Source organism: Gekko japonicus, unplaced genomic scaffold (genome assembly GCF_001447785.1).
Source record: "Gekko japonicus isolate JY-2015 unplaced genomic scaffold, Gekko_japonicus_V1.1 scaffold1380, whole genome shotgun sequence".
Classification (NCBI taxonomy): domain Eukaryota; kingdom Metazoa; phylum Chordata; class Lepidosauria; order Squamata; family Gekkonidae; genus Gekko; species Gekko japonicus.
The window spans coordinates 428,457-446,113 of record NW_015174316.1 but is presented as its reverse complement, the minus strand read 5'-3'; the positions used below and the strand labels follow the sequence as shown (position 1 = coordinate 446,113).

The following is a 17,657-nucleotide window of genomic DNA, read 5'->3' as shown; positions in this document are numbered from 1 at the left end:
GGAAAGAGGAAATGACAAAAGGTGGGCAGGATTTAACCCAAACTGAACTGAATTAAGAACCTAAAGGTTAAGAAGATCTGAATGTATAGGCTCAATACAGTCACATATACAAAAATATACATGTATTTATTACAAAGTAGATTAAAAAACAGATATTGGTTCTGGTGATAGCCTCAATTAAGAATCAAAATGTACAGTGACAAATGTACAGTGACAAAAAATGACCATTATTGTCGCTGACTGTACATGTTTCAGCCCATTGGCCTTCTTCAGTGGTCAGTGAATGTCATGCAAAACTCCATCTCTGATGTCAGAGGCCACTGTTACAAATCAGAGAATTAAAAAAATATAGTCCCACCCCCTTTAAGCATCTGGTAATGGCTCTGAACTTCCATGGCAAATAGGTGGTCTAGCCTTTGTACAAAGAAGATTAAGTCAGGCAGGATGGTCCAATGTGGAATGGAAATGAATGGGTCATTCTAGTAGAAACCCTCAGAGTCCAAGATCACAGATGCTCTTAGGTGGCCCTCTTGAGCCTAGTAAGGTTTTAGGGTGTCTGTTACACCAACTAACAGCTGTTTCCTGGTGAGCTTTCTCTCTTTCCCTCCCCATTCCTGTACCTCCCCAGAATCCAAAAAAACTCCCAAAAATTCAGGAGAGAAATGCTCATTGCTACTTTCAGGTACAATTTTGGTTTGGGTAAAACCGAATGCTGGGGGGGGGGGTGCTGGTAGATCCAGCTTATTCCATTGACGCTGACATGGCAGCCATACCAGACCATTTCTTTAGCCATCTTTAGCTGGCACACCACTTCTGAGCTGCTCGGGAGAAAAATTATCTAGCCACAGTTAATGTCATCCTGTCAGCTGATGGTTCAATTAATGTAATGCACTGTAAATTGGCCTGCCCTCAAAAATCTTTTTGAAACTTTGACAGGTTCAAAATACTGCTACTAGCCGTAGTGCTTGTATCATATGTATGTACATATGTGCTGCCAAGTCACAACTAATTTGCAGCAACCCTGGCAAAGGGCCTTCGAGCCAAGTGAGAAGCAGAAGTGGTTTGCCATTGCCACCTTCTGCAAAGCCTTCCTCCATGGTCTCCCATCCAAAAACTGACCTTGCTTAGCTTCCAAGATCTGACAAGACCAGGCTATAACATGCCACCTTCCCAGCTTGTATTAGAGCTGTCTTAAAAGATCATTTTGACTTTCAAGGGAAATTCAGGGTACTGGTTTTAACCTTTACATTTGAACATGGCCTGCTTCCACAAGGGGATTTTTTCACAGGTCTATCCCCGACTGCCTCTAGCTTGCTTATTGCTGCTTCCACAAAGGGTGTGCAGTTTCATGCTCCTTGTGGAATCAGCCCTGGTTTCTGATCAGGGTTTCTGAAGGACTGCCTGTTCCCATGTACTCCTACATGTCTTTTAAGAACTGGTATATCTGAAAAGCAGAGGTCATTTCGGGGGGGAATCGCGGGGGATCGCAGTTCCCCCAGGTGAGGTACGGGGGGCGGGGCACATGACAAAGCCCCGTCCCCTGCTTCCGGCCGCCCCGCTTCCGGCCCTCATTCAGCCAGGAGGAGGCAGGAGAAGAGGGAGGGTAAGTTGCTTCCCCCCTGCCTCTCCCCACCCCTGCCTGCCTGGGGCCAGGGAGGGCCTTCGCGGGGCTTCCTTGCACTCCCGCGGGCCTTGCAGCTCCACCGCCGGGCCCCTCATGGGGCTCGGCAGTGGAGCTGCAAGGCCGGCGGCGGCGGCCGGGACCGTTGGGGGTGGGGTGTGTGGCCTTATGACACACTTCCGGTGATGTCAGGGTGTGTGGCCTTGTGACACACTTCCGGTGATGTCAGGGGGTGTGGCATATGCTAATGAGTATTATGCTAATGAGTTCCCCTAGCTCTTTTTCTAGGAAACGACCCCTGCTGAAAAGAAAGCAAAAATTACAAAAATGCCATAGGACTACAGTGCTCTTTCTCCCAAACACTTCTAATCCAAGTAAGCAACAGTTAGAATGTAGCTAAATCTATAAGCAATGTGTCTATCCAAGAGACCCACCCACCCCCTCCCAGTTTACTAGCATGCTAAAATTTTCACAGGGATACAAGTGCATTTTTTCATCACCCTAAAGGTTGCCTGGCTATGGGGTACCCCACACTCACCTGGCTCCAAATTTTTGCACCTTTGTGTTTTTGTGTGGGTATTTTTGTTTGTTTTTTAGGTACAGGAGTGAGTTTTCTTGGAGCTGAAACAGCATATCTCTTTTTGATCACCCAAATTTTTGTTTTACTTCTACAGGGAGTACCAATGTTGGGAAAGTTGTCATGAGTGCAGCAGCCAAACATCTGACACCGTTGACTCTGGAGCTGGGAGGCCAAAATCCCTGCTATGTGGATTGCTGCTGCAATTTCCAGAATGCAGCCAACAGAATAGTATGGACAAAGTTCGTCAATGCTGGACAGAGCTGCCTTGCACCAAATTACGTGATTTGTACTGCTGATACTCAAGACAGGCTGATCCCATGCTTACGTCATGCTATTCGTTGTTTCTATGGCTGCAATCCTCAGGAATCACCTGACTTTGCCCGCATGATCAACGACAAGCATTTCCAACGTGTCCGTGCACTTCTAGACTGTGGCCGAGTGGCCATTGGTGGGGAGACAGATGAGTGTGACCGTTACATTGGTGAGCAAGTAGGCTAATGCTGGGGAGTAGGGATGACAGAAAGAGAGGAAAACCCTCGGTTTGTGGTGTACAGAAGGCTTGTTATAAAGTGCTTTTTTCCATGTGAGTCAGGATTTGACGGAACAAAGAAGAAAGTCCTGCAGTTGTGTATTGGGCTTGTGTATTGGGAAGAGCAGCCTCAAGGTCAGATATGGCAGCTGTATAGGAGCATAACCTGGCTTGATGTGTTGGCAGAGTGTAGATATGCAGTAAAGTGGAGCACAAGCTGTTTAAAGAATAAAGTTAGTTTATTAAGAAGAGAACAAACTTTGTAAGAAAGAGGAGAGAGAAAGAGAAGTCTGATTGTCTGGGGGGGAGTCAGTAATGAACTGTTCTCAGCAGGAGCAGGAAAAACCCCAATTGAGCCAATCGGGGACAGGAAGGAGACTATTTGAAAATAGTAGGAAGTCCCTAATCTCACTATGCCAACTAGTTGTCCCCTCTGCTGCCCCCTGCAGGATGTTCTTGTTGTCTTCTCTGTGCACAATAGACCTTGCATGTTCCAATATGATGTTCTCTCTTGTCCACAGCTCCCACAGTGCTGGCTGATGTTAAGGAATGGGAACCAGTCATGCAGCAGGAAATCTTCGGGCCTATCTTGCCCATTTTCACCGTGGCAGGCTTGGAAGAAGCCATTCAATATATCAATTGCAGGGACCGCCCACTGCTTGCCTATGCTTACTCCTGTAACCGCCAGGTATGCTTTGTTCTCGTAGCCAGCCCTATACAGGAGGCTGGGACCAGATAACAATATAAAATATCATAAAGTTCACCTCCTTTTTGGGGTTCCCAGCTCTTGGAAAGCAGAAGTTGCTTAGGATCTCTTAAGCGATCCAGATTGCCCTGTGTGGGTGGCTGTTGTTGCCTCAAGTATAAGGCAACAACAATGCATGTTGCTATTGGGAAAATCTCTGGGTATGTTATGCTGGCCCAGGCTAGCCTGATCTTGCCAGATCTCGAAAGCTAAGCAGTTGCTCCTGGTTAGTACTTGGATGGGAGACCACTGAGGAAGTCCAGGGCCACTAAGCAGAGGCAAACAATGGCAGGCCATGTCTCTTGCCTTGAAACCCCTACAAGGTCGCCATAAGTTGGCTGCGACTGGACAGTACTGTCCACCACCATGTTATGGGGGAAATCTCTGTTCGTCAGCTATTCCATCTGGAGGTGTGATTAGTATTAAACGGTGACTCCGACCCAACTAGAATGACTGCTGTGGGAGTTTTTGGCATGGGGGAGATGATTGCTTTAGTCCTGGGGCCACCCAGTTTATGGTGGCTATGACATCACTGGCTATGACATCACTACATGGTCCCCTCCCCCACTTACAAGTGCTACTGTGAACCCCACTGTGTTCATAATCTCTCCCCCTCCCCCACTTATACTCTTTTGAGGGTTTTGCACTTTGTCCAACACTGGGTGTTACCCAATGAAAATGCTATTCTTCCAGGAAAAGACCTTTCCATCTGAAAATGATCTTAGAAATGTTTAAAAATTATTTTCTAAAAGAAGCCTTTCATATATGCTTCTAACACTGAAGCAGAAGAGGATATTATAGTAGGTGTGATTGCTTTTTAGGCTTTGATTTTAGCTGGCTAAGATGGCCTTTTTCATTATTATAATTTTTTTACTCATTTATGGGTGTTAAATTACCTTAGCACAGTTGGAAAGACAGGATTATTGCATGAACTGCCACTGTGAATGTGTTACTCTGTCATCATCTTACATATACATACCTGCATATAAACCTCAAAGGCTTAGTAGTATCTGTTGCTTGTCGTGAAATCCTGGCTGTACTGGCTACAAAATCCACCCGAGAAGTAGCAGTGTTAGGCCCAAATGTGCTAATATCGGCTGTTATCTAACTATTTCCCTGACCCACTCTATTCCTTTTAGTCAGATACAACTTCAGGGGTCTAAAGCAAGATTTGTCTCAGGAGCATAGTGTGGTAGGAGAAGGGGTTTAAGCCCCCCCCCCCCAGCACTGTTTTCCTGAGCTGAAATGGTTGTGGGAAATGTGACTCTTGATAGTTTCCCCCCCCTCTTTCCTTAGATTTTGCACCGGGTATTGGACTGCACCAGCAGTGGTTGCTTTTCTGGGAATGATGGCCTGATGCATATGACGTTGGTCTCCCTACCGTTTGGTGGACTTGGTATGACTAGCTCTTTATCTCCTATACTGTTTCTGTCTCTTCCTTCTGCAATCGTCCTCCATGGCATTCCCTCCGTTCTCACGGGCAGCATGTAAAATTATAGCGGCAGCATTTCTTTTTGAAATTATCTCTGGAACCAGGAGGGGCAAAACTGTTATCTCGATAGGTTCCCGAACTGCTCCTTGCACTTTCGCAGTCCTCATGCAACAAGGTGCAACAGGAATTAATTCCAAGTAAGTAGCTAAATAATTAAGCCAAATCTTTCGTGTTAAGCAGCAGATGACTTAATTGATGTATAAGATATGTACGAAAAGTCATCAACAGGCAGGGGAGTCTGCTGCCTCCTCCTTGAAACCTTCAACCTGGAACCCCCTTTCTTACACAAATGACAGTAAAGAGCAGAGTCTGCCCTGCCTCTCTTAGTGTGTGAATCAGCTTTTTCAGTGGCTCTAGAGCATGATGTCTATACAAGCATCATAGCACTGTCCCCAAGCACATTCCCTATTTACGGCTGCTACAACTTCTTGTTATAGACTAGAGATAGGTAGCTTATATTCCCTGGCAAGGCCTAGCTGACTTTTATCGAATAACCTCAGCCACTGCGTAGAGATGGGCTGCGGTGGCTCAAGTGGTTAAGCCACTGAACTGCAGACCGGAAGGTCGGTAGTTCAGCAGTTCGAGACCCAAGTGCCACATGACGGAGTGAGCTCCCGTCTCTGGTCCCAGCTCCTGCCAACCCAGCAGTTCGAAAGCAAGCAATTGCAAGTAGATGAATAGGTACCGCTTCGGTGGGAAGGTAACAGCGTTCTGTGCGCCTCAGCGTCTAGTCATGCCGGCCACGTGACCACGGAAATGTCTTTGGACAGCGCTGGATCTTCTGCTAGTCGGATTTGACTGGCTTTCAAGCGAGGGAAACCTTTACCTTACTACTTAGAGATACAACATAATGTCTGAACAAGCTTGAAAACAGAGTGTAAACGTACTGTGTAAATGTTAGCAACATTAAATGGGAACACTTGTGATCTTGCCTGGGTGAAGAAGAATGGATAGAGCCTTTGCATAGGATTTGATCTGCATACTTTCTTTGTGAATCTATTGCAGGATGCAGTGGGCTTGGCAAATATCATGGCAGGTTCAGCTTCGACACTTTTACTCACCAACGTGGCTGCATGATTCGCTCCATGGCCTTTGAAACAGTCAACTCTGTACGCTACCCACCCTACACTGAAAGCAAGCTGCGAATACTGAAGTTTGGCACGGATGTGAGGCGCTGGAACCCTTGCACCCTGCTGTGAATGAACTCCCTCAACAGCAGAGGCCTTTTGTTCAGATGGGCTGCTAGAAGGAACTGAGCTGCAGCCCGCAGGAGAGAAGGACCGTTTCTGTCTCCTTTGCTGTTTGTAGAATCTAGTGACACCTCCTAAAAAAGGCTACTGCAAAGGCTTGGCCTTCTCCAGAAACCTTGCCCCCTGACTTGGCTCCCGGCCAGTTATCTTACCTCTAACCTTGCACCCATTATAATCTCACTCTTGTAGGTCTTGTGTATAAATGTTCAGTGTGGTACTAGGTAGGACATATCTGTGTTGCTCCTGTCTATCTTTGCCCATTGCTGGGAAGGGTAAGAAAATGCAAAGGACTAGTAAATGTGGTTTAATGCAATTGAACGATACACCCTCCATTCCTACGCTGAATTTTCTCCAATTAGGACAAACCAGTACCATTAACCGAAGACAGTGCAAAGTGTTGCTTCAGGATGGCAGTTTAATTTCCATTTGAATTATTTTATGAAAACCAGTTCTGCACCTGATTTAGTTTCCAGTCCTTTTCCAAGAGGACTGTCCCATCTGTTTAGTGAAGTAGTCGTCTACATTAGTGTAACCAAATTAGTACAATGAAAGCAGAAGGACGAATACTGAGGTCTCTAAGGAATGATAACAGAATGTATGGATGAAAGTGTAAAGGCAGTTTAAGTCCAAACAGATTCAGAAGTAGAACCAATGCAAGCAGTCCTTCTGTTACTCATGTATCTCCCATGTAGCCAAGCTTGCTTTCATAGAGATAACTTTTCTGGCAGGCCACAATTTTTTCACTATCACTTTCTGCACAGTAATCATACCCAGAATTCAGATCCCCCCCCCCCCATCAATAGCTGCAGCTTGCACCTAAGAAATAAAGCCTACCAAATTCAAAAGGACTTTCTCCATAGTAACTATGTTTAGGATTGCAGCCTTACTGACATGTCTTGCATAGCTCTGCCGTTTGCAAGTCCGTGTTTTGCTTCTGTAATAAAGATCTCACATCAAACCTTCATGTCAGTTCTTCTTGACTGTTTATTATTATTCTTTGCACAGCATTTGCAGAGCATCTAGTTTAGAGTTGCCAGGTCCCCTCATCGCTCCAGAGGGGGGATTTGGGGGGCATTCTGGGGGTGGGTGGAGATGCCCCCCAAACCCCGCCCCCAAGAGCAACCACCCACCTGGCCACCCCTCTCCCTCCCCAGCTTAAAGGGCTTCAGCTGATCGACGGGGACCACATGGCCTGCTGACCAGCTGGAGGCCCCTTTAAATCGAGCAGGAAGGACGGAGGGATCACATGCTTGGCTCACAAAAAGAGCAAAGGGTCTGTTTGCCAGCTGAGTGTGCAGCCCACGACCACCCCTCTCCCTCCCTCCCTCCCGCTCAAGATCAGTGGTTTTCAACGGGGCCTTGAACAAATGGAGATTTTAGAGGAAGAGGAAGCACTCTCTGTGGTGGATACTATCTAGCCTGCGTGGAACTTGTTCACAGGATCCAAGCCAGAGTCAGTAAAAGGCCAAAACATGAAGGCTGAAAAATTAGCCTGGCTCCAAAATTTTGGGGCTGTCTCCTGGAGCCAAAGAAAATTTGTCAACCCTCCTGTACAGAGGTGGGGCTTGGAATCTGTTTGTATGTTTATTTAGTGGCCATTATATAGGTTTGCTCTGCAGAAAATGGTAAGAGAAGATAGGGTATATACCTCATTTGTTCAAACGAAAAAACTGTAGTGACAGATGTTGGCCCCACCCCCTTAAGGGCATGCCTTCGCCAATGGGATTGCCGGAGGAGTCTGCTGGGATGTTTAGTGTGTGTGTGTGTGTGGTGGTGGTGGGGGAATGGCTGCCAAAGTGTGCTTTTTACGGGGGAGAGGAAAATAAAGGTGTTTTAAGGGGGGAAAAGTCGTCCTGTGGGGGCACCTTTAAGACCAACAAAAATTTATTCAAGCAAACTTCAGAGGACGGCGGAGGACAGGAGGGCCTGGCGGGAGCTGGTCCATGGGGTCGCGAAGAGTCGGACTCGATTGTGCGACTGAACAACAACAACAACAACAACAGGCTTCCGTGCGCAAGGCACACTTCTTCAGACACTGTGTTCTGCTGCTTCAGACGGTCCAACAGGGCTACCTGCGAGAAGGAAGACAGGCGACACTCCCAACAAGTACCTGCGACCCTTCACTAAAACCTGTTCTCCAATCCACGTGCTTTCTGAAGTTTATTGCAGCCAATCACGGACAGTTGTTGTCAGAGACCTCTTTCTATACTCCACCTAAGCATTCAAAGGATGAGATGGTTAGACAGTGTCACAGATGCAACGAACATGAAACTGAGCCAACTTCAGAGGACAGCGGAAGACAGGAGGGCCTGGCGTGATCAGTGTTCCCTCTAAGCTGAGTTAGTGTGAGCTAGCTCACAGTTTTTTAGCCTCTGGCTCACGCATTTTTGTCTTAGCTCAGGAAGAACAGCTCCAGAGCAAACTAATTTATGCAGTAGCCAAATGCCTCGCTCACCACTTTAATGCCAGCAGCTCACAAAGTAGAATTTTTGCTCACAAGGCCCCACAGCTTAGAGGGAACATTGGGCGTGATCTGGTCCATGATGGGGTCGCGGAGAGTCGGGCTCGACTGTGCCACTGAACAACAACAACAACAACAACAACAAAGCATCCTGCCGTCCCCCAGCCTTCTAACCAACCAAAGAGAAAGTCCCGCCCCCCTCGGGGCTCCTTCGGCCAATGAGAATGCGGCCAGGCGGTCATTGGCCACCGTCGCTCTCCCGGGTCCCCGGCGCCTCGGAGCAGAGCTGTGGGGTCGGTGGTCGCTCGCGGGTGAGTCCCCCCGGCCCCTTCCTGTCGCCGGGTGGCTGGGCAGGTGGATCGTCCTGCCAGACTCCGAGGGATTCTTCCTATGCGGAGGGAGGGAGGGAGGGAGGGTACCCCTCAGCATCTTCACCTTCACGGACGGTCGCAGAGGGCATGACTTGGCGCATGCGCTGACGGGCCTGATAACGCATGCGCGTAGCGGAATTTTGACGGTGCAAGGCAGACGCATGCGCGCGGCCAGCCGCGCGCATGCGTCTGCCTTGCACCGTCAAAATTCCGCTACGCGCATGCGTTATCAAGCCCGTCCGCCCGACAGCGCATGCGCCAAGTCATGCCGGCCGGACGGGGCGGCTCGCTCGGCGGTGTCACCTGTGTTGGGCGAAGGAGCCGCGGAGGTCAACCTCGGGCGGCATCTCCCGCTTCAGAGGCGCGCAGGTAGCAGCAGGTGCGGGGAAGGGTCCTTCGGGCACATCCCGACACTGTCGAAACCCTCGTGGCCAGTGTTCCCTCTAAGCTGAGTTCGTGTGAGCCAGCCCACAGTTCTTTAGCCTCCAGCGCACACATTTTTTGTCTCCGCTCGGGAAGGATGGGGCTCCAGAGCAAACTGATGGATGCAGTATCCAAATGCCTCGCTCGCAACTTTAATGCCAGCGGCTCACAAAGTAGAATTTTTGCTCACGAGACTCCACAGCTTAGAGGGGACATTGCTCGTGGGTCACCCCGGAGTGGCCGCAGGGGGACTCTGACCGCTCACCTGCCTGCCTGCCTCTCTCTCTCTCTCCTCCACAGGGGAATCCGCTGCACTCCTGGTGTTGAGGATGCCTGCCTTCTGGATGGTGAGCCAAGCTTCCCGAGCAGGTAGGGCTGCAGGAAGGAGACGTTTTGCTCCAGGGCTGGGTTTGGGTCTGATCCTTGCCTGCCTGCCTTGTTTCCTGTGGGTAACACCAGGATACTAATTTTGGTCTGTGATGCTGAATGCCGTCAGGGGTGGAGGGTTCAAGGGCTATTCGTGCTGGAGGTACTGTAGCTATACCCCACCGGAAAGAAGAGAGAACGCGCCACCAACAAGGGTGTCGGTAGGGAAGTCCCCCCCTAAAAAATCTGTGGCCCTAGGTAGGTTAACTACTGCGACTATACCAGTAGCAGTACACTGTAAACTGCTCTGAGACCCATTAGGGGTCATGTTGTTGTTGTTCAGTCATGGGCAGTATATAAATGCAATGTAAATAAATAAATACATACTATGTACTATGCTGTAGATAAAACTGTTGAAGTGACTGCGGAGGGAGGCCCGGGTTCAAATACTTGACAATCCACCACATTTGCTGTGCTGTTTGGGGCATGTGACAAGTCTCAGTATTGTGTGACTAAATGTGATAAGAGTGATAAAGTTCTTTAGCATTTGAGTCATGGTCCTCTAGCTGCATAAATGATGGATGCTAGGAAATGATAATGCTGGATTGCAAGGCCATACTCTCATGCATGCTGCTTGGAAAGGAAGCCCCATTGAACCCGGTGAGACTTCCCTCTGAATAGACATGAGTACGTCTTTTTACTCCGAGCCGGTGGCCTCCTGTCCCCCATGGCATGATGCCACAGTGACTGCCCTCTAAACCAGTCATTTTGCAGATGTGGGGCTGGCCTTCTGAGAGAGGTGTAGGTCATTGGTAGAGGAGGTGTGAACTCCTCACAGTCTCTACAGTTCACTTATGTAGAGGATTGATAGCTACTCAGGCCAAAATGCAGAATGCCGGCTTGTCACTATCATATTGGTGCAATACAAGAGGTATGTATTTATCCTGTCCTTTGAAGTGTGCCGAGTATTGGCAAGGTAGCTCTCTTTTCAAGCTTTGTGTTTCTGGGGTCCTTTCCCTTTCACAGATAGCATGCTAGGATAAAATTACAGTAATGTTGTAGGGCTATCTTTCGGCTATGCCCCTGCAGAGTGCAGGGGGTTGGACTAGATGACCTGCAAGGTCCCTTTCAACTCTAATGTTCTATGATGGTGTCAAACATCCTTCGGAGTGAGTGGGCGTCCAAATGGAATTCTGCTAGCAGGTGATAAGGTAGATTTCCTGTTAGATTCTGAACACTTATTTGAGATCTCATACATTAAGATTTTATGCTTTTGACCTTATTGGACTGTACAAAATAGCCTCAACTTACCCCATCTCATCAGATCCTGGAAGCTAAGCAGGATTGGCTAGGGTTAGTACTTGGATGGGAAAACAGCAAGGAAGACTCGGGTTGTTATGCAGAAGGAGAAGAAGATGGCACACTACCTCTGCTCATCTCTTGCATTGGAACGGCCATGGTCCTGGGGTCACCATGAGTAGGTTGCAACTTTGCAGCAGACAATTAGTATTACTTTAAAAACAGCACACCTTGTTCTAGAGTTTCCCAAAGTACTAATTTTAGTTATTCCCTAGTGTACATCTAAATACCAGATCCTGAGCACACAGTATATGTAGTTGGTGGTGATGTGGCTTGAAGTAAAGTGTGAGGGGGACTAGAAAATAGTACTGAGGTTCTGAAATTCACTATTGGCGATGCAGTGTTTTGAGCTGTGGTGCCTGGTAGATATGGAATAAACAAAGTAACTGGAGACTGCTTAATAATTTTCTTCCTTCTATAGTGTGTGTAAGAGTTGGGTTTATTTCATAAACTCACTGAGAGTTCATCATTTTAACAAGAAGATATGTAGTTGGGCGGGGAGAAGACTGTAGAATGCTTTCTCTGCTTTTGATGGGCAGAAATTAAGAAGAGCTCTGCTGTATCAAATCAAAAGTCCATCTATTTTGACATCTAGTTTCCGACAATTGCCAACCAGATAATTTTTGGAAGACCAGAAATGGTATGAAAGGGATAGGATGCTCCTGTTGTTTGTTGTGATCTCTGATATAACTCTAAATATGGAAGCTCTGTTTTGTTCTCACTGTTTAACAGTGAATATTAGTTGATAGATCTATCTCCTCTGTGGGTCTGTCTAGTTCTTTGTTTTAAGCTGTGCTAGTGGATGTCACAGCATTTTGCAGTGAAGTACTTTCCCCCCTCGTGTGTAGTACTTTTTGTCCGTTTCAAACCTTCATTAGGTAATTCTGCGTTTTAGTGTTCTGAGTCGGCCCAAATGAGTCCTTTGTCCATTTTCTCTGCACCATTCATAATTTTATAAACCTCTCATGATATCTCCCTAAACACTACTTGCTCTTTCTAAAGTAGAGCGCTGACATTTTAAACTCTTGTCACAGAGAAGTAAGTGCTCACTCTGTTTCCAGTAAGCATCGACAGTTTTGTGGTATCCAGACAGACAATCTGGATTGTGGGGGTCAGATCTCTGCTTGGTCATTGCATTCATTGGGTGGCTAATATTCTCAAGGCCATGTTTCAGTTCCTGTCTGTGACCTGGGCCTCTGTTGGCTGAAGTAGCTTGATGGTATGTCCTGGCATCTTGTGCTAATGGTTTGGAAGTGATCTTCTAGGAAAGACTCTGATTAGGTTACGGTTTAGACAATTCCAGTATTTATTCTGCTGTGCTGGGCTTCAGGGGTCCGTAACCCCTTCTCTATGGCAAGTTGTCCAACCTTTCTGTTTTTCCTTAGGGCCTCCGGTGTGCCTGAGCCTTGCTCGATTCCTCAGCAACACAGTCCCAAAAGCCTCCTACAGTAAGTATAGCTTCATGTCCACACACAAGATTCTGTCAGGGATATAGCAACTGCTTGCCTGGAATATAATTTGGTTCAACAGGCTCTCTTTTACCTCACAGGAACAAGAGCTGCTCCTTTTAGGGAGTACAAAATTCAGCTTTGCTTCGTTTCCCCTTTAATGCTGTCCATGTCATCCAGAAGATAACATCATGCACATATAATAGGCACAGTCGCTCTGAGAATGGTGCATGAACACTTGCTTTGACAGACATTTCTGTTTCCACGATCATTGCCATGTAGGATCTTTGCCTGCACTACTTCCACAATAGATTTTGTCATGAGGATTGTATTTATTTATCTTTTCGGGGGACTGCAGAATATGTAAATGTAAAAGAGGAGCCGACAGACATGAAATCTATCACGGACAGAGCTGCACAGACCCTACTGTGGACGGAGCTCATACGAGGTGAGGATGATTCTGGAATAGGATGGGGTAGTAAAAATATGTTATGTGACCCTGTGGTATTGGGTAGGTGGGGAAGAGGGGAAGAGTCGGAATCATGAAGGCATAGAATGGATTGCTGCGCCAAGGCTAACGGCTTCCTCCGTTTTCACTCACCCCGGCAGCCCTGTCCTGAGCCATGATGGAGGCAGCGGGGGGGGGGAGTTGTGGACTGTGTCCTTGCCATGGTTCATTGAGGCAGCGGGCGCCCAATACTGTCAGCCCCTCCTGCTCAAAGTCCCTGTCCAGCTGCTGCTGGCAGGGAGCTAGTTAACTCGGGAATCCTTGGCTCAAGCCATATCAGAATATCATTATCTGAAACAGAACTGGGATAGTATGATTTTCAGAATGCCATCTTTATTTTTGTGTGTGATCTTAATTGAAGTTATTAGAACGTTAATGTGATCACTGTTATAATTTTCACGTCGTCACCTGCCCTCAGCCTGTTCACAGGGAGGGTGGGATAGAAATTAAATTAATAAATAAACAAACTTATCAGAAGCATTGAAAGACCTGAGGCTAAGATGTTAGAATAGTCTTGGAATGAATTGTACAGATAGCCCGTAGCAGACTCCAGCCATCTGTACGATGGGCTCTCCCTCTACTGCTCGTTTCCCCCTACTTTTGGCTTTCCCACTGGCATGGAGACCGCTGTCCTCCTTCCATCACAGCAGCTGTATTCCAGAGGCCTGGCCCAGTCTTTTAATTTCAGACTGGGTATATTTTAAAAAGTTAAGCAGCTTATTAATGTTTATCTTGCTCTTCTCTAAGGAGCTCACTGGTAGACCTGGAAGACCTCGTGGTGGCAGCTGTCAGTCAGCACTAGGCTGGGGCGGTTGTAGGAAGGCTCTTGCACTCTCTTTTGGGGCACAGTTGAGAAATGCAGAGCTGTGGGGGTAGCTGTCATAGCACTGCATTGTATCCTGTCACCGCTGGTGAGGGTGGTGGGAAGAGGGTAGTCGCAAGTGTAGCTCACCATTGAGCTGGGAACCTGGACTGCTTCCACGTGACGGTGCTTCCTCATTCTCTTCTCATGGGCATTTGCACACCTGCTGTCTCCTCTCTGAACTTCCGCCACAGCTGCTGTCCTCCTCCCAATGCACACCGGGGGGGGGGATAGAAATTGCCCCCCCCTTTATCCCCTCTCCTTGGAGGCTTTACGGAGTGCTTCTCCACTGGGCTACGGTTCCCCTCTGCACGCCGTGCTTGGAAGGGGGGAGAGGTGGGCGGCAGCAGGAGTAGACTAGCAAGTGGGTAGTGCCTGGAACAGGAGGGGCCAGTGTCAGGCAGCGGCCTTGAGGAGCAGGACTTGAGCTCAGGGGAGAAGTGCAGTTGGGGAGCCGGCAGCCAAAGGAGACAATCTCCAGGCCGCAAGAGCTGATGAGGACTTTGAAATGGCACCAGTGTGGTGGGGAGGCTGAAACATCTGAATCTTCCCATCTACACCATGAGAGAACCTGCTTTGACTGCCATGATCTGTGAAAGATCATAGTGAAGTAGGTTTGAGAAATGATGGGAATTCTCGGAAAGTGGACAACTGCAGGACAACGGATCCTCTAGGAAAAAAAGCACTGTGGTTTGAAAGTCAAGACAAAATAGCCCCGGTAGTAATTTCTGCATAGCCTAGGCAAAGGTAAATTGTAGCACTGTTGTACATTTTTGGGATATTTGTACCTGCTGAAATTGTAGTTGTTTTAATGGGATATTGTTAGTTTGCCGTGCACTTTGGAGATGGAATGGTCTGTGTTTTAACGTAAATAATTTTTGGTGTGCATTTTCCCATAGGCTTGGCTATGACATTGAGCTATCTGTTTAGGGAACCTGCCACTATCAACTATCCCTTTGAGAAGGGTCCCCTGAGCCCACGCTTCCGTGGGGAGCATGCCCTACGCCGATATCCATCTGGAGAGGAGAGATGCATTGCTTGCAAGCTCTGTGAAGCTATCTGCCCAGCCCAGGTGAGGCCCCTGTGGTTACCTGTCTCCCTGTGCCCTGGTCAGGCAACTTCATGATACTGATTTCTCCATGTGGCATAGGAGCCAAGTGTAAAAGTGTCCCACTTCTACTTACCAGCTGCATATTGCAGTTAGAAGTTGTCTGCATACAGAGACATGCATATTACATTGGAGATATTCTTTCTCATAGCCCATCTGGAGCAGGTAAGTTCTAACTGAGTTACAGTTAACTTACAAATAAATTTACATAGGCTTACTTCTTTATGGTGATTCATCAAGCATGGATATTTTTCAGATATGCGCCTGAAAAATACCACACGGGCTAGAGAGATTCCATCTCTGATGGCATTTGCATTAGGTATAGTACTGCGGAATGGTTCTTCTCAAACTGCCTGTGAGCTGGTTCTTTCATGTTTGTCTCTAAAAGGACATGTACAAGGATAGAGAGGCAACAACAACCTTTCACATACATCCTGGGGCTTTGTGAAGACAACAGTGGAAAGAAAGATAAATTGCCTGTGGGAAATGATGCCATTGGTGATGAGATGTGTCTAGCCAAGCAGCAAAGGTTCTGTAGTAAGATGGGTTTGCCAATTTTTTCACCATAATGATGCCATCCTATGCCAATTTACTTGTGAACGAACCCCGTTGACCTTGGTGGGATTTACCTGCGCCATCTGAGCTGTGTAAGAATGGTTGAGCCAGGTGATTTGCAGACTTCCCTATCCATACATATCTGGCTATGATATGCTACATTCCTAAAGTAATCTTGTCATTGTGTGGGAGTTTATGCTGAATAGGTGGCTGTACAGCTGATGCCAAGAAGAGGTTTCCTCCATTGCAGTGGGATGAGGAGACGCTTGTTGGAAGGCTGTTCCTTCTTGCTGCTGGAGTTCAGTAGAATTCTACTGATGGTGTGGTGTCCCTGTTAGACCTGAGGCTATTCTCTTCGATAGTACTGTACAGCATATCCCAGTTTCAGCAGTTCTGTCAAATCTAGCTGTGCCTGCTGCCTCTTGACTCCAGAGGACATGGATTCTATTACAATAGAGATAAATCCACTACCCCTCTTGCATCCTGATGCCAGCTTGCCCTGCCCTCTGGAGTGGGGACTCGAGGACTATTGCATGCCAGTAAGTCATCTCTCTTGCTGCCCCCTCTGCAGGCAATCACCATCGAGGCAGAGCCCCGTGCAGATGGCAGCCGGAGGACCACCCGCTATGACATTGACATGACTAAATGCATCTATTGTGGATTCTGTCAGGAGGCCTGTCCAGTCGATGCCATTGTGGAGGTGAATGGGTGGATGGGTGTAGAGTCTTCAGGCTAAGCAAGGGGGTATTGTTCTGTAGATTTCTGCCCACTCTGGATTTGTTGTCTGGAAGCCTGAGTTGAGACAGAGAAAGTAAGCAATACCCTTAGCTTTTGGGTGGAGAAGGTCCTCTCTGGGTGTTTGTGACCTCAGCTCTTTCTGCAGGGCCCCAACTTTGAGTTCTCCACTGAGACGCATGAAGAGCTCCTGTACAACAAAGAGAAGCTGTTGAACAATGGTGACAAGTGGGAAGCTGAGATTGCTGCTAACATACAAGCTGACTACTTGTACCGGTGATGGAGCCCTGACCTTAGCCTTTGCGCATCCTAACCAGCAAGTCCAGCCAGAGCCAAGCCTGCAATAAACTGTGTGTGTGCATTCACTGTTTGTTTCCCTGTGTCTTGAGGTGGCGGGGAGTGTAGAGGAGAAGTTGGGCGACTGTGTGGGACAGTTCTTTCTTGCCTTTTCCCTCAGCCCACATTGTGGAGCTAGCATGCTTCCCCCTTTCTGCTAATGGAAGAGCCCTGACTTTTTTTGGGTGTGTGTGTGTGTGTGTGTGTGTGTGTGTGTGTGTGTGTGTGGAGGGCTTGAGGGGCACTGTAAAGATGTTGGATGAGTAAAAGGGGGTGGATGGGGAATGTCAAGAATTGAGGAACCCAACTCTATGCTAATATATCTTTTTTGCTTGAGAACCTTTCTCGGTGAAAAGGACTCTGGTGGGACTAATATCCTCTTCTTTGTGTTCCATTTGGGGAGCCAAATCAGAGGAGCTATAAAATGTGGTTGGACGTCTCAGTGGTACCACTATCATTCTCAAGGCTCATGGCAGAATTTGGTGGCTGTTAGGTGAAAAGATGGGTAAACACAAGTCTGCTTGACATGGTAGCTGCCCCTGTGCAGCAATTTTTTTTTTACATAAGTGAGAACTTCCAAAGACAGAAATCCCCGCCGCACCTTTCTTTGATGGAAAGTCAGTGCCACAATCGAATTCTCTATTCAGGGAGGGCTGCTTCCACTACTGAGGTGGAATCCTTGGATTAGTGGCTGTCCCTTTGTGGATTCGAGTGGGCAGCCATCTTGGTTTGGAGCAACAGAACAAAGTTCAAGTCCACTAGCATTGTAGATCGTAATGTAATTTGGAATGGTAGATTGGAATGTCTTCCTCTGGTCTGGGGGCCGGGGAGATAATCGCCCCACTTCGAAGAAGATGCTATACGGTCACCTCCATGCCTGAGACAGATGGAGCGTAATGGCAGGGTCT

At 47.7% G+C, this 17,657-nt stretch overlaps 2 protein-coding genes across 5 annotated transcripts in view; both read left to right on the top strand.

The window, feature by feature from the left end:
- Positions 1–7,171, top strand: part of LOC107121288 (aldehyde dehydrogenase family 3 member B1-like) — a 41,012-nt gene extending 33,841 nt beyond the window's left edge. For both annotated transcript variants that reach the window (XM_015424184.1, XM_015424185.1), the window contains exons 8-11: positions 2,296–2,682; positions 3,252–3,418; positions 4,772–4,871; positions 5,973–7,171. In XM_015424184.1, the coding sequence (XP_015279670.1) occupies positions 2,296–2,682; positions 3,252–3,418; positions 4,772–4,871; positions 5,973–6,166 (848 nt within the window). In that variant the 3' untranslated portion in view covers positions 6,167–7,171. The remainder of the gene's footprint in view (positions 1–2,295; positions 2,683–3,251; positions 3,419–4,771; positions 4,872–5,972) is intronic.
- Positions 7,172–8,926: 1,755 nt separating this feature from the next.
- NDUFS8 (NADH:ubiquinone oxidoreductase core subunit S8) lies at positions 8,927–16,946 on the top strand. Of its 3 annotated transcripts, none has more exons than XM_015424188.1 (7): positions 8,927–8,989; positions 9,773–9,841; positions 12,583–12,645; positions 13,004–13,093; positions 14,915–15,087; positions 16,250–16,378; positions 16,562–16,946. In XM_015424188.1, exons 2-7 carry the CDS (start codon positions 9,802–9,804, stop codon positions 16,691–16,693), a joined length of 627 nt encoding a protein of 208 aa, XP_015279674.1. In that variant the 5' UTR covers positions 8,927–8,989; positions 9,773–9,801; the 3' UTR covers positions 16,694–16,946. The 3 variants fall into 3 exon arrangements, with proteins under 3 accessions (XP_015279674.1, XP_015279672.1, XP_015279673.1); XM_015424186.1 differs by lacking the exon at positions 8,927–8,989 and adding an exon at positions 9,305–9,418; XM_015424187.1 differs by lacking the exon at positions 8,927–8,989 and adding an exon at positions 9,305–9,428.
- The last annotated feature ends 711 nt before the right edge of the window (positions 16,947–17,657 follow it).